The sequence below is a fragment of the Crotalus tigris genome, unplaced genomic scaffold (genome assembly GCF_016545835.1).
Source record: "Crotalus tigris isolate CLP2741 ecotype Arizona unplaced genomic scaffold, ASM1654583v1 scf7180000024506.7606697, whole genome shotgun sequence".
NCBI lineage: Eukaryota > Metazoa > Chordata > Lepidosauria > Squamata > Viperidae > Crotalus > Crotalus tigris.
The window spans coordinates 2,461,426-2,476,630 of NW_024100678.1; the positions used below are offsets into that span (position 1 = coordinate 2,461,426).

Sequence of the window (15,205 nt, forward strand, 5' to 3'; positions counted from 1 at the left end):
TCATTGCAAACAATTGGCCTGAGAAATGTTGATAGTAGCACCGCAAAGCATAATTGCATGTGTGATTCTTACTATTAATTCTTTGATAAGCAAAGCCAGGTGATGCTAGTAATTTGAGCAAAAGAGTAGTGTTAGTATATGTAGGAGAGGGGTGGGCTCCAGGAATCCTCTGCCACCATTAGCTATACATTCACAGACTGTAATGGATATCCCAAAATAGATTTAATACAACTTAAAAACTTTTTTTAATTGAAAATCCAGGCCACAGCATGTGTGTGATGCATTTTCCCTCTTTGGATCTTCACCTGCTTAAATATTAAATTCAGACTTTAGACACCAAATAATAGCTCATCTCTGGTTTGTTGTTGTTCTAATCAATCCCACTTTGGCTACGTTGACTAAAACAAAATCTGATTTTCTTGTTTTGCTAGGGAGGAAGAGGAGGATAAAATGTTGGAAGCCATGATTAAAAAAAAAGGTAAGAATGAGATCCAGTCAGACTTCCCAGTTTCAGATGCAGTTGTTGTTTGCAGAATTATGCACTGATATTGTTGTTCAACTACTAATTAAATATGTTTGTTTTCTGTACAAAATATGTTAAATGTCTGTACCCAAGTCAACTTCAGTTCTATCCTGACAAAAGCTAATTGTATAATTAGGTATAAAATACAAACCAAATACATCTAGGTAACTTACCCTCTTTTCCACAACACATCATAGCAGCAAAGTACACTTCTTGCTTCTTGCAGATGGGAGGAATTGGAAGTGGGGAATATAAAGTAATGTTTCTTCATCCTAAACTGGCTTTGGCAATATGTGGTGTTGGCACACTTTCTCTGTTGTTAGGGAACATCTTTGCCAAAAGGGGCAGCACATTTGCTACCATGAACCAAGGGAGAGGGAAGTTGTGTTGGTTTAGCTTCTTTCCCTTTGCCATTGATGGATGTGAGGGTGATCTGGCTGCGACATCTGTCACCCCATTGATCGCCAGGGTTGATTTAGCTGATCTGGCTCTCCATGTGCGTCCCTCATGAAGCTGCACGCTTGGTGGAAGAGGACGACCATCCCAGAGAGAAGGAATGTACCGCTCTTCGGTCAAGGGTATTTCCCTTTGCTAACACAGGAGTAGCAAATCACTTTTAGCTTAGGGATCAGAGAAAGCTATGTGAAAAGAGGAGGTAAACTGAGGAATTGTACCAATGAATCTAGATCTGCCTTTCTCCTCCAGTGCCAGTTTAGAAGAGGGCAATCCTCCTTTCCTTTGAAGCAGATATCTTAAGGAAAGAATGCAAGTCATAAACATTTTTTAGGGATGTGCACTTAATTTTGTTATTTCACATTGATTTTGATAGCTGTGGAGCAAAAACAGATAGAAGTCATAGAAGTTCTGCCCAAAATATTGGAAATCCAGGCTCCTTTTGTGATCTGGGGTTTTATTATGTTTTCAAAACTTTTTCAGTCATAAACACTAGAAGCTTGTTCTGTAACAAGAACAGCTCATTGCCAAGAGAACATAATTTTTTCTTTGACCTGGAGAATCGCAGCATACATGCCGGTTGATTCTGAGCACACTGTAATAATTCTAAATTGAGATTCTATTTTCATTCCCAGAGTGGTGCAGATTGAGTAATGAACATGTTCAGTGGCTGTTGTGGTCTTAATATTTGCCATCTGAAAATCTTTCTTAATCCAATACAGGAGGGAAAAAAAATCTGATTCTGTAAACTTTGCTAGCTCTGATTCCAAGCTGATCAAAATTCTGTAAACTTTGCTACCTCTGTAAACTTTGCTAGCTCTGATTCCAAGCTGATCAAAATTTTAGAAAACATGCAGATAAATAAATTTATATTCTTAGATAATAGGCATGTACAAGTTTTGAATATTACAATCACTAAATATAAATTTTAAAATGTAAAATTTACATTCCTGTAAATCCTGTCATTGAGGCATTTTCTGGACGTATTGCTTAAGCATCTGTATTCTAAGAAAGCCTTTCCATATGTATAGAAAGGACATTGGGCTAGTTCAGTGCTTGAGGAGGTAGGCTTAGGAAGAATTGTTTCTGAAACCAAGAGCTTTGCAATTTTGTTCAGTTTAGGCAAAGACAGTTGACTGGTATAACTGATTCTAAGTGAGCTTTCTCTGCTCCTAATCTCCCCTTCCTCTCTCCACATTGCATTCCACTAACCCTAATCCTTTCTCTCTCCAGAATTTCACAGGGACTCTGAGGCAGATAACAAGAAGAAAGGAAAATTCAAACCAATGAAAGTGCTGAAGTTACTTGGAAATAAACCTGACTCAAAAAGCAGATCCCCCAAAGAAAAAAGCTAAAGCAGCTGGCAGCTAGAAGAGCAAGGACGAGCTGCTAGTCTCTTTGACTGCTCAGCCCCATTTAGCTGGGCATACCTGGCAAGTAGGATGGCTTCCTGCTTTTGCCCATTTTTTAAAAAGAGGTTGTGCCTTGCCATACACCAAAGCTGGCTTTATCTTGTAAAAATCCTACTACCTTCCAGCAGCAGGTGTTCCTTTGCCTAGAGAAGGGGGAAATATGGCAAGTCTTATGAGCACATTACATAGGGGCAGACATGGAGGAAGAAGCTGTTTGCCATTTTCTCTTTCAAGGTGGGATGGGAATGGACAAATAAAATAGCTTTAGACTTCCTCAGTTGTGCACCTATTATATCTTTGACTGTTCAGAACTTTTAATCATGAGTGTCTTGGGGAAAGTTGCACTAATTGTTCTCCTTTAACTGTGATAGTCACATGTGCCTAATAATTTCTTGGGGGAGGGAGGAAGAAGAGAATCCCCATTGCAGTTTGGGAGCCTCTGGATATCTCTTCTGAATTCCTTTTCTTATTCTTTTTCTCTTCTTTGATCATTCAAAAAAAAATTGGGCTTTCAGGGCAGATTATTATTGTGGGCTTAAGTTTTTAAAATACTATATATTGACCCCAGAAACGTCTATTATAAAGTCTGCAAAAACAGCCAAAAATCTAACCAATACTCTATTTCTGGAAGATTTCTCTGCCACCAAAGAAGATACTATGCTGTGAATGCCGATTGTCTTGGCAACCAATTAACAAACCTCAGAGGAAAGGTTAAGACAGCGATGGCATGTGTTGTAAAGCAAATTGCAGTTCCCAGCATGACCAGCCATGCTATCAGAGGGTAGATTTGTCCAGGTGTGAATGGAAAACAACTGGATCTTTTTAATCCCATTAGTTGCTGCTGCTGCTATATATATCAGGGGACACAGCAGACTGGGACAATAACTCATTGCCTGCCAAACATTAGGGCCAGAAGAGGATGTCAGGCTGTATTCAGTATCAACAAGGTACCATTGTAATTCATTCTTAGCTCCCTCCCCTCAGGTTTTATGGGCATGTTTTTTTTCCCCTAAGAGTTATAATTTTTGTAGCCAAACTCCCATCCTCTACCTGACTTTCAGCTTTGTTTTAGTTTTGTTTGTATGTATGAATTCAGAGGGGAGAATATCTTTTTTTCCTCTTCTGGCTTCTTTAACTTGAGGGACTATTTATTGAGATGTTTGTTTGGTCTGAGTTAAATGTTGATAATATTATAGGTGTTGGTTTGAATTCATATTAGCAAATTGCTGTGCTGCTTTATTCAAATGTGATGAATTGGCAAATAGTCCTTGACTGAGATATTCAGCCTGGAATGCCCTCCCTAACTTGGAGCCCTCCAGATGTGTTATACTACCATTTACATCTTGTCAGCCAGTATATCATTTTAATATTAGTTGGGGGTGATGGATAATTCAACACATCTGGAAAGCAGCAGTTAGGGGTTAGACCCTTTCAAAGCAGAACCAAATTCATTGGTGGTGTCAGCTCTGATTGGGACCACCTTCTCAGCCTCTACAAGATTCTTGCTCTTAGCTACAAGGTGGTCCAATGCATAACTTTCTCTCTTATAAAAAACAAAACAGTCAATCTTTTAAAATGTCATCAGATACATTCCCATCAGAAAATATCGGATTCCGGTGAACATAATTATCCTGTGTTAATTGCAATCTCCACTGATGGGCACAGATGAAATCAATAAAACCAATAAAACCACTATATTTTGTATTTGTTTCTATAGTTCGAGATGTCTTGGCAGAAAGTGAACACAATACATTACGGTATATGGAATGAAAAATAGAAAATTACAAAATTCTGTGGACTTTTATTTATTTTTTTTACAAGTGGAGTAATATACAGCTATCAAAAGTGAACTGGACCAAAGCAAAAAGTGTGTCAATGAAAAAAACATCCCTTAACTCCTGTCCAATTACTTTTGTGATATTAAGTCTTTTTTTAACAAGTGACAGACATGTGAACAGTCACTTAGTCATAATGAAAATGGTCCTATGTCTGTAATTTTACTGAAGAAGCATTCATCAAAAATAACTGCCATCTAAAATCTTCCAATTTTCTCTTTCTTACTCCAATAGAGTCACCACTGTTCACTTAAGAGTTATATGCTGAGTGAGAAACAAATTTTGAGTGGAAGCAGCTTCCCAGTTGATGGCAGAATCATATATAAAATATTTTTGATCTATTCTAATTCTAAAAAACAGCAGCACATAAATGGTAGAAACATAGATGCTTTTTTCCAGAGATGAAGTATGTAGAAATCCTTTCCTCTTGTTTGTCAAGGCAAGCAAGCTGATGCTCATTCTAACCTTGTGATTCATTTGAATCCTTTTGTTCCTGGATCACATTTTTGAAAAGGCTTCCTGCCATTACATATTGAAACAGGTTGTTCCTACTTTTCCAGAGTCATAAATATTTCTGGACATTAAATATATTCTATAGGTACTTGCCACAAAAGAGTAAAAACTGTACTAATAAAATATTCTTCACATTCTCTTACGTCTGCAGAAAAAGTAAGGGAGAAGGAGTTATATCCTTAGGTGTGGGGGGAGGTGGGGGGGGAACTATTGGTCTACTTGAACCGTGCTTGGATTGTCATGTTTGATGCCTATATTGAAAGACTTGGCTATTGCCCCTTTTAGTTCTGCTGTTCTCTGTTTGTCAATCATCTCCATCTCCCGGAGCTTCTGCAAACAGCAGAAAAAGGAAACATAATAAGAATTCAATAAATTTTAATTTTCTTACAAGGTAATACACAAGTCTTACTCCAGATGAAGATGTATTACCACCTCCACTTTAACATTTTTAAAAGGCCCCTCTGCCAAATCTTTTCACACTTTCTCAAAATATCATCATATCCAATTTTCAAATGAAAAAAAGATTGCATTTAAGGTCAGAATTATGAAGTACCTGTGATATTTCAGTTTGGATAATTCCTTGATACGCTTTGCTCTGTCCCAAAGCTTCCATTTCTGACAGGAAATTTTGTCGATCTTGAATTTCATTCACCACTAAGCACAAAGACAAATGAAGCAATGTGGAATGAAAGACTTAAGGGGCAGGAACATAGTTGTTCTTCTGAAGTCTGAATAATTAATTTCCCATTTATTTTATTTAAAAGACGTCTGTAGCAGCCCATCTTATGGGTCATAACCCTGGGAGGCTTGCAACAGCATCAACATGAAATAAAAAACACTGAAACATGCTACCTTAATTCTCTGTATGCTATTTAAACCTGTTCATGACCACCGCTTCCATTGGGGGAAAATAGATGCAATGTGATATATAGTGATGTGAAAAAGAAAGTGCACCCTCTTTGAGTTCTATGGTTTTACATATCAGGACATAGTAAAAAAAATCATTTGGTCCTTAGCAGTTCTTAAAAGTAGATAAATCTAACCTCAGATGAACAAGAACACATGACATATTACACCATGTTATTTTACAAAAAGAAAGCCAAAACAGAGCAGCTGTATGTGAAGAACTAAGTACAGCCTTACTGCTTTCATAGCTATGAAGAGGCTAAATAGCAGCCAGGTGCTGCTAATCAAGTATCCTCGATCAGTTGATCATCAGCAAGTGTGACTATCTCTATAAAAGCCCAAGGTTTAGGAGTTTGCTGGTCTTCAGTATTGAGGTATGTGTTAACACAATGCCAAAGAGGAAAGACATCAGCAATGATCTTAGAGAAACAATTGTTGCTGCCCATCAGTCTGGGGAGGATTATAAGGCCATTTCCAAACAATTTAAAATCCATCATTCTACAGTGAGGAAGATTATTCACAAGTGGAAAACATTCAAGGCAGTTTCCAATTTTCCCAGGAGTGGCTGTCTCAGTAACTTCACCCCAAGGTCAGGCCGTGCAAAGGTCACAGAAATTGCAAAAAATCCAAGAGTTACATCTCAGACTCTATAGGCTTCATATAGCATGTTATATGTTGAAGTTCATGACAGTACAATTACAAAAAACTAAAGTATGGTTTTTTTGGAAGGGTTACCAGGAGAAAGCCTCTTTTCTTCTAAAAAGAACATGGCTGCACAGCTTCGGTTTGCAAAGTTGCATCTGAACAAATCACAAGTCTTCTAGAACACTGTCCTTTAGACAGATGAGATTAAAGATGTTTGGCCATAATGCACAGTGCCATGTTTGGCAAACACCAAATATCAGCACAAACATCTCATACCAATTGTCAAGCACGGTAGTGGAAGGGTGGTGATTTGGGCTTATTTTACAACCAGAGGACCTGGGCACCTTACAGTCATTGAGTCGACCATGAAGTCCTCTGTATATCAAAGCATTCTAGAAACTGTTGCATCAAATGGTTTGGTGTCATCCTGGGTAGTAGTCTACAACACTATGCTAAAGTAATGATTCTGCCATACTGCATTAGTGGGATAAGGGTTGTTTTCTGTGCTTCATCCTGGAAGTATGAGTAATCTTTTGCAAAGACAATATAGCACATAAGTCACCAATTTGACAGTGCTCAGAATTTAAGGAGACAAGCGGGAGGGAATAAATCTCTACTAGCTACAAACAGGCAGTATTCATAGAACATGCTTTAATCAGATCAGATCAATTCTTAGAAGCTGCATTTTACACATCCTAATGGTGTGGATCTAACATCTAACTTGGTTAGAGCTAATCTTAGTTTTTAGTGATGGCATACTATATGAACATAGCACGTTTGCTTATCTTCTGTTTCAATGTATGATGCCAATTCAGTAAGTGGATTAGCATTATAAATTAGGGATCATCACACAGCCAAATATTTACATTGGATTTGGTATTTTTATCAATCAATTGAGTCTTTTCAAGGACTGGTTATAGGCAAATTTTTGATAGTGTTAAAGGTATTGTTGCAGGAGGTAAGCTGTTTCAAGTACCGCTGCCTTTTACAATTGACTGATGGGGATTTTGTCAGTGCTGATGATGTTCTAATAGTGATCCAATTGTTTTAGGATTGCACATAATGTACCTATTACTATTGGTACCATCTTTGCTTTCTTTTGCCACAGTCCTTCTATTGCAGTTCTTTGTATTATATCTGTATTCCAGTGGTGCCTGTGGGTGTAAATGTTTGAGTTCCTGAACTACAACCAACCTTTTATCCTAGGCTAATGTATGGCATGAACCCTACCAGAGTGCATCCTTTTAACTAAGGAGGTCTACTTACATTCATCAAATCGGTCCAGCTCTAGTACTGTTTCTTCTACCTTGACTGGTTTCTTTTGAGTTTTCTTCTCCACTTTGTCCTTTCCTGTTGCTAAGATGTTTTGCAGTCTTTCTTTCTCCTTCTCCAGGTCTCCTGTAAATACAAAAGAAATATTATTACTGTTTATAAAAATAAACTATCCTGGAGAGGATAGCTCACTGTCCCCCCCCCCCTTCACATTTGGGAAGAAGGACCATGGACTTGTTTGAATTTTGGATTGCTGAAGATTGATGCTCAAGCATTGATTCAAAACTCAAACATTTATATATTAATGGTTGTAGGAAAACTATTCTTTCTGACCAAACTTATCCTAACCTACTAAATAGTAAATAAAAATTACCACACAATGCAAAACATAAAGAACAGACTGTGTTCAAAAGAAGACAAATTTAAAATGTCTAAGCAAATGAGTACAAATGAATCCTGATACACAAATGGCAGCAGTTGAGACTGCTAAATGGAGAGAATTTTAGTACTTGTGCACACAAGACATTCCCTTGGTTATCATATTCTTTCTCAGACATTTCTCTCTGAAGAGTTGCACTAATCTGGCAGATCATTTAGATTCATCAAGCCTTTCAGCGGATAGTCCTTCTTTAACTACTGCAACTGGGAACCACCAATCAGTCATTAAGCAAAATGGTAGCTAAGCAGAAAAAATATGTCACTGTGTTTACAATTTTACATCAGCTTTACAACATCAAAAGGATATGACCTCAAACAGCAGGGAAGGCTTCTGGAACTTGACTCACAAGGAAGCCAGGTAAAAGGGCAAATCTTAGGGCTCCTTTTCACCATTTTGGGTGCTCACTTTAGTACTGGGATAATTAGCAAGGGAATTAGTTCATTCATGTTTGTATCTACATTCACTGGAGAGGAAGAGATTATAAGAAGTAAGCAGGCACACAATGTGGATCATCAGCTGTTTGCCTAGCACACATGGGAGGCTTGAGCCACTTAGGATGCAAAAAAATGAGTGAAACATCGATTATGGTCTTGTCAATTTCAGACAGCAACTGTGCAGATCCAGGGTTCTAATCAAGTAATTAAAATCACAGAATTGGGGTTAGCACTTTTCAGTGACCCTCTGCATTGAAGAGAGAAGCAGCTTAGGCAATCCTTTTGTACTGTAAAGGAGGTAAAGAAAAAAAAAAGCAGATCAGGCAATGGACAACATGTTCTGTGTGAAATGGTGAACATAAATGTGGTCATTGGTTGTAAAGTTATATTTTCATAGGTTGTAAAGTAATTTTCAACACTGTGGTAACAAGTGGTTGCTGCCCAGGCAGTACAGTAGCTGAACAAAGATTACTTGTAAATAATAAATATAATCATCGTTATTTATCTCTCGATTCCTGCATTTATCATTTGCAAATGTTTCTTGCTTACGAGTGGCTTGAGGTTTGAATTTTTCTCTGATATATGCATTTCCTGCACGACAAATTTCTGCAGGCCGGAGGTGAGGTCTACCAAAGGGACTGGTGGTCAAAATAATCTTTGATGATACAGGCTTTGGAAGCTCTGGTTCTTTGCTGGATGTTGGATAACACTGTATGGGGAAAGCATCACCACCTAAGAAAGAAGGGCAAAGATTGGTCAGAAAGGAAGTAAATGTAAAGCTGGTGGCATGCCTGTACTATTTTAAGTATACATGGCAGAGTCTCCTTTCAGCCAAACTCAGTCTCTGTCAGCTTCTTAGATATGTCCATGTAGTATTCTTGGCAGTGTCTAGATTTGACCCCAAGATTAAATTGCTAAGTACAAATATGTGTTCCAATTTAATATTTCAGGAAGGATTCTGTAAATTGGCTTCTTATAAACGCATAAAAGAAAATGTATAATAGGAATGATTCATGTTTTAATATGAATTCAGAATTATTTAAAACTAAATAGTCCCTCGACCTACCTTTATAATACATGCTGAAAATCCCAAACTTTTACAGAAGATTCCTTATGGTTCTAGAGAGTTGGATAAACTAGAGTTTATTAAGAAGTATCCATCATCTGACTTAACTCAATTCTACTAATGTTCTGTTCACTTCCTGAGTTTATATACATTTCTTTTGCAAGGGAACAGTTTGTTTTTTTTAGCTGGAGGAAGTCAAGTGGCTGAACTAAATTTAGAAATCCGAAAACCAGAACTAATAGCTTTGTAGACTTTAAAAAGGCATACTTACGTTTCATGCAATTTACAAGATGGCGTTGCTGGAAACAAGTAAGCTTAGATTCTTGCATCATCACTGAAAGAGAAAAAATATCTATACAGATCAGCAACAACATCACTACCTTTGCAGAAACAGATTTACCCAAACAGTACCTACATATAAAAAGGTACTTGAGAACAGATACCTTGAGAACAGATACCCACAAATGCTAAAAAGCTATAGTCCAATCTATATATAGCAGCCTTTTCCAATGAGATGTCTTCCTGCTCTCTTTTGGATATAAATATAATTGAAGGGCATCCAATTGTAGAATACTATAGCATAATTAATATTCAAAACCCTTTTCAGAATATCTAACCAATTGCAACAACGGGTTTTCTCCACAAAACTATTTTTTATTATTGTTGTTATTCTGGAATACAGAAATCCAAAGTGAATTTTTTTCTGTTTTTTTTTTACTTTAAACAAGTAATATTCAAAAGGCTGTATTTTTTCCTGTAACCAGTTTTCAACTTATAACTTTATTGGCATGACTAGATCTTGTGATTAGCTGCTGTGGAGAAAGGTATGCAAGAATTTATAACATATTAAGGAAGATATTCAACACAGGCTTTTTTCTACAGTCACTAAAATCATCAAAGACTAGGGATCCTTAACTTAACATTCTCAATTTGTACAAACAGTAATTTAGATAGTAGTTTTAAAATGCAACAAGATAATAACCAGGACTGAGGAGATTACTTCCCGAGATACTTTTCTATTCTGCTTGATTACCTTTTAACAGCTCTTGCGTTTCCTGGCTATATTCTTTCACAGTGGGAACATGCCAAAATCCAGTTCCTTTTACCACAGGCCTGATCCTCTCTTGAGAAGCCATTGTAATACAATATCCTGAAAGAACTTGATAAAGAGATCTATAGTTATTAAGATCACATCTCAAACATTAAAACAGTTTTTAAGATCACATCTTTATTTCTCCTACTGATTTTTCACCAGTGTTTATTTGTCATATTTATTTTATTTATTAAAATTCTATGCTGCCTGTGTTGCTCATACAGCAACTTTGGGAGGCTTAAAATAGAATGAAAAGATAAAAAGTGCTGAAAACAGTTACAATTAGAAAAATTCAATAAGGAAGTTAAAAGTTAAAAGCCAAGATCTTCTCTGTTAGCCACCTGGCAGCCACCCACAAAATAGTAAGCCACTGTTGGGGCCCCAGACCAAAGGACAAAGCCATATTTTTAGACTTTAAAATATGGGCAGAATATTCAGTTGAAGATTTTAATTGAAATCTTAAACAGGAGGGGTTCCAAGGAACACTGGATATTCTGAATTTCTCTAACAAGTTATGTCTGGCAGCATATACTTTTTAAAGCTATGTAGCACTTCCAATTTTAAGACAAAAAGATATTTTCAGAGCATGCAGGATGTGCATATTGAACTTGTATTGCACCTCCTTAAAGCTACTATACCTTTTCCCAGGACTGTGTATTTTCCCTTGGCAACTACCATATTGTGTGATTCCAGAACATTCTAATCACTTCATCTGGTAAATTTGCTAGTAGAAAGCCTTCTTGAAAGACCCAAGACAGCATGATCATTTGAATTCCCTTCTTGCTGTATTATTTTTATTATTACCTCCTGTGTCAGTGTAATTTTTCTCTATTTGAAAAAATATCAATGAGTGTATAATCTCAAAAAACATTTATACAGTAACCAAATGAAATAATATGGAAAGACAAAGACAAAGTCACGTGTAAAGTGGAAGATTTTGGCAATAGTAGCCTTTTCATGTTCATAAATTAATATAAACACATTAATATAATGGCAATACATTATTTGCTGGCTCACCATTAGATCCAAAATGGCTAATCCCCTAGTTCCCTTCTCTACTTTTTGGGAGACAAAGTTGTCTGCTAGGTGTATACTACAGACCACCCAACCAAACAGAGGAAATAGATGAACTTTTTGCTAGTCAGCTAACTAAGGTATGTAGGAAGCACATCACAATAGTAATGGGGGACTTTAACTACCCTGACATCAACTGGGAGACAAACTCCGCACCAAGTGGAAGATCAAACAGATTCCTGGCAAACCTAGCAGACAACTTTGTCTCCCAAAAAGTAGAGAAGGGAACTAGGGGATTAGCCATTTTGGATCTAATTCTCACTAACAGAGATGAAATGATAGACGGTGTTGAAGCCATAGGAACCCTGGGAGGAAGTGATCATGCAATATTAGAATTCAACATTATAGAAGCACAAGCAATAGAACACAGTCAAACTAGAGTCTTGGACTTCAAGAGAGCTAATTTCAATAAACTTAGAGAGGACTTGGGAAGGATTCCATGGATGAGAATCCTCAAGGGGAAAACAACTCAAGAAACTTGGGAAATTTTGAAAAATGAAATAATAAAAACACAGTCTAGCACAATACCAACAAAGAGGAAAAACAACAGCTCTCAAAAGAAACCAGCATGGCTGCATAAAAAACTCTCTGACAAATTGAAAGATAAAAAGGACAAGTATAGAAAGTGGAAAGAGGGGAACATAACTAAGTCAGAATATCAGCAAATAGCCCGAGCCTGCAAAGATGAAGTGAAGAAAGCCAAGGCTCAAAATGAACTAAGGCTTGCGACCAAAGTCAAAAATAACAAAAAAATCTTCTTTCAACATGTAAAAAACAAGAAAAAAGTGAAGGAAATGATTGGTCCATTAGTGGGTGGAAGTGGCAAGAAGGTGACAAGCAACAGGGAGAAAGCAGAACTATTTAACTCGTTTTTTTGCATCTGTCTTTACACAAAGGGAAAAAACAGACCAACCTATAAAAAATAGTGCCATAAAAAACAAAACAGAAACACAAGTTAAGATAGGCAAGAAAATGGTTAGGGAGCACCTGTCCAGCCTAGATGAGTTCAAATCGCCAGGACCAGATGGATTACACCCCAGAGTTCTCAAGGAACTGGCAGATGTAATATCGGAGCCACTGAACTATATTTTTCAAAGATCCTGGAACACAGGGGAACTACCAGAGGACTGGAAAAGAGCTGATGTAGTTCCCATCTCAAAAAAGGAAAAAAAATGGATCCAGGAAATTACAGACCTATCAGCCTGACCTCAATACCTGGGAAGATCCTAGAAAAGATAATCAAACAATGAATCAATGAACACCTAGAGGCAAACAAAGTCATTACTAAAAGCCAACATGGGTTTGTCAAAAATAGATCATGCCAGACAAATCTTATTGCCTTCTTTGACCAAGTGACAAAATTAGTGGATCAGAGGAATGCTGTGGACATAATTTACTTGGACTTCAGTAAGGCATTTGATAAAGTAGATCACAACCTACTATTTGATAAGATAGAAAAATGTGGGGTAGACAGAATCACCACCAGATGGATCCGTAGCTGGCTGACTGGCCATACTCAGCGAATGGTCCTCAATGGAACTGCATCTATATGGAGGGAAGTGTGTAGTGGGGTGCCCCAGGGCTCTGTTGTGGGCCCAGTACCCTTCAACATTTTCATCAACGATTTGGATGAAGGGATAGATGGGGAACTCATCAAATTTGCAGACGACACCAAGCTGGCAGGAATAGCCAACACTCCAGAAGACAGGCTTAAGATACAGAAGTATCTGGACAGACTTGAACACTGGGCACTAACTAACAAAATGAAATTCAATGGTGAAAAAGCAAGGTTCTACATTTAGGCAAGAAAAACCAAATGCACAAGTACAGCATAGGTGGCACCATGCTCAATAGTAGTAACTGTGAGAGGGACCTCGGAGTCCTAGTAGACAATCACCTAAATATGAGCCAGCCGTGTGCTGCAGCTGCCAAAAAGGCCAACACAGTGCTAGGCTGCATTAACAGAGGATAGAATCAAGATCACGTGAAGTATTAATACCACTCTTCAATGCCTTGGTAAGGCCACACTTGGAATACTGCATCCAGTTTTGGTCACCACGATGTAAGAAAGATGTTGAGACTCTAGAAAGAGTACAGAGAAGAGCAACAAAGATGATTAGGGGACTGGAGGCTAAAACATATAAGGAACAGTTGCTAGAATTGGGTATGTCTAGTTTAACGAAGAGAAGGACAAGGGGGGACATGATAGCAGTATTCCAATATCTCAGGGGCTGCCATAAAGAAGAGGGAATTAATCTATTTTCAAAAGCACCTGAAGGCAGGACAAGAAGCAACGGGTGGAAACTAATCAAGGAGAGAAGCAACCTAGAACTAAGGAGAAACTTCCTGACAGTGAGAACAATTAATCAGTGGAACAGCCTGCCTCCCGAAGCAGTAAATGCTCCAACACTGAAGTTTTTAAGAAGAGACTGGACAGCCATTTGTCCGAAATGGTGTAGGGTTTCCTGCCTGAGCAGGGGGTTGGACTAGATGACCTCCAAGGTCCCTTCCAACTTTACTACTATTACTTACTCCCCAGCATTGTTCTGGTAACACAATCAAAACACAACAGTCTCATAAATAGCAATAGCACTTAGACTTATATACCACTTCACAGTGCTTTACAGCCCTCTCTAAGCAGTTTACAGAGCTAGCATATTACCCCCAACAATCTGAATCCTCCTAGGCATCACTGAAATGGCAGGAGAGATACCAGTTTTTGCCTATTGGAATACATGTAGTGCTCATTTAGTGGCAATACGAAGTTACAATGGTATTGAAAAAGTGACTTATGACCATTTTTCACACTTATGACCATTGCAGAATACCCATAGTCATATGACCAAAATTCGGAAGCTTGGCAACTGACTCATAATATTTATGACGGTTGCAGTGTCCCAGGGTAATGTGATCACCTTTTGCAACCCGATAAGCAAAGTCAATGAAGAAGCTAGATTCACTTAACAACCTATGTTACTAACTTAACAACTGCAGTGAGTCACTTAACAACTGGCAAGAAAGGTCATAAAATGGGGCAAAACTCACTTTAAAACTGTCTTGCTTAGCAACAAAGTTTGGGCTCAATTGTAGTCGTAAGTCGTGGACCAGCTGTACGCCACTTTTTCCAACTGCATATTCATTTGTACAGTATTATGGACTGCATGTAGAAAATCCAAACTGACGTTTTAAGGCAAAAACTCGAGACATTTGCGCTACATCATGGACAACAATTGCAACCGCCATCTTATTCCAGCCATTGCACCGTACTTGACATCAAGGTGCAATTTTAACTTAGTGGAGTTGCAACCAGGCAACTAAAACGGACGCGTGAAATCTCGGCTTGCATGCACCCCATGTCAACTATTCCCACATCACGGCTCCCTTTTCTGGAGGGATAGGAATATAAAGTGGGAAGCGAGAGAGGTTCGCAAAGGAAAAATCTTAATTTTCCTTCTCTTACCCGAATTGGCGGCTCCCGTCACCATGACAACCATCTCCGGCACTCGCTTCCGCCAACGTCAAATCTGACCTCGGAAGTAT

General features: G+C 38.0%; 2 protein-coding genes across 6 annotated transcripts in view; one reads left to right on the forward strand and one right to left on the reverse strand.

The window, feature by feature from the left end:
• Nucleotides 1-4,080, forward strand: part of MICALL1 (MICAL like 1) — a 38,794-nt gene extending 34,714 nt beyond the window's left edge. For both annotated transcript variants that reach the window (XM_039333521.1, XM_039333520.1), the window contains exons 15-16: nt 432-478; nt 2,210-4,080. In XM_039333521.1, the coding sequence (XP_039189455.1) occupies nt 432-478; nt 2,210-2,331 (169 nt within the window). In that variant the 3' untranslated portion in view covers nt 2,332-4,080. The remainder of the gene's footprint in view (nt 1-431; nt 479-2,209) is intronic.
• A 97-nt stretch (nt 4,081-4,177) lies between these two features.
• CUNH22orf23 (chromosome unknown C22orf23 homolog) lies at nt 4,178-15,189 on the reverse strand. 4 transcript variants are annotated; one of them, XM_039333529.1, is made up of 8 exons: nt 15,126-15,171; nt 11,230-11,419; nt 10,532-10,657; nt 9,770-9,832; nt 8,982-9,164; nt 7,554-7,685; nt 5,290-5,390; nt 4,178-5,066 (listed from the first exon to the last, which is right to left on the reverse strand). In XM_039333529.1, the coding sequence occupies exons 2-8, from the start codon at nt 11,267-11,269 to the stop codon at nt 4,944-4,946; spliced, it is 768 nt and encodes a 255-aa protein (XP_039189463.1). In that variant the 5' UTR covers nt 11,270-11,419; nt 15,126-15,171; the 3' UTR covers nt 4,178-4,943. The 4 variants fall into 4 exon arrangements, with proteins under 4 accessions (XP_039189463.1, XP_039189462.1, XP_039189464.1 ...); XM_039333528.1 differs by lacking the exon at nt 15,126-15,171 and adding an exon at nt 14,711-15,117; XM_039333530.1 differs by lacking the exon at nt 11,230-11,419 and having other exon boundaries at nt 15,126-15,189.
• Between the last annotated feature and the right edge of the window lie 16 nt (nt 15,190-15,205).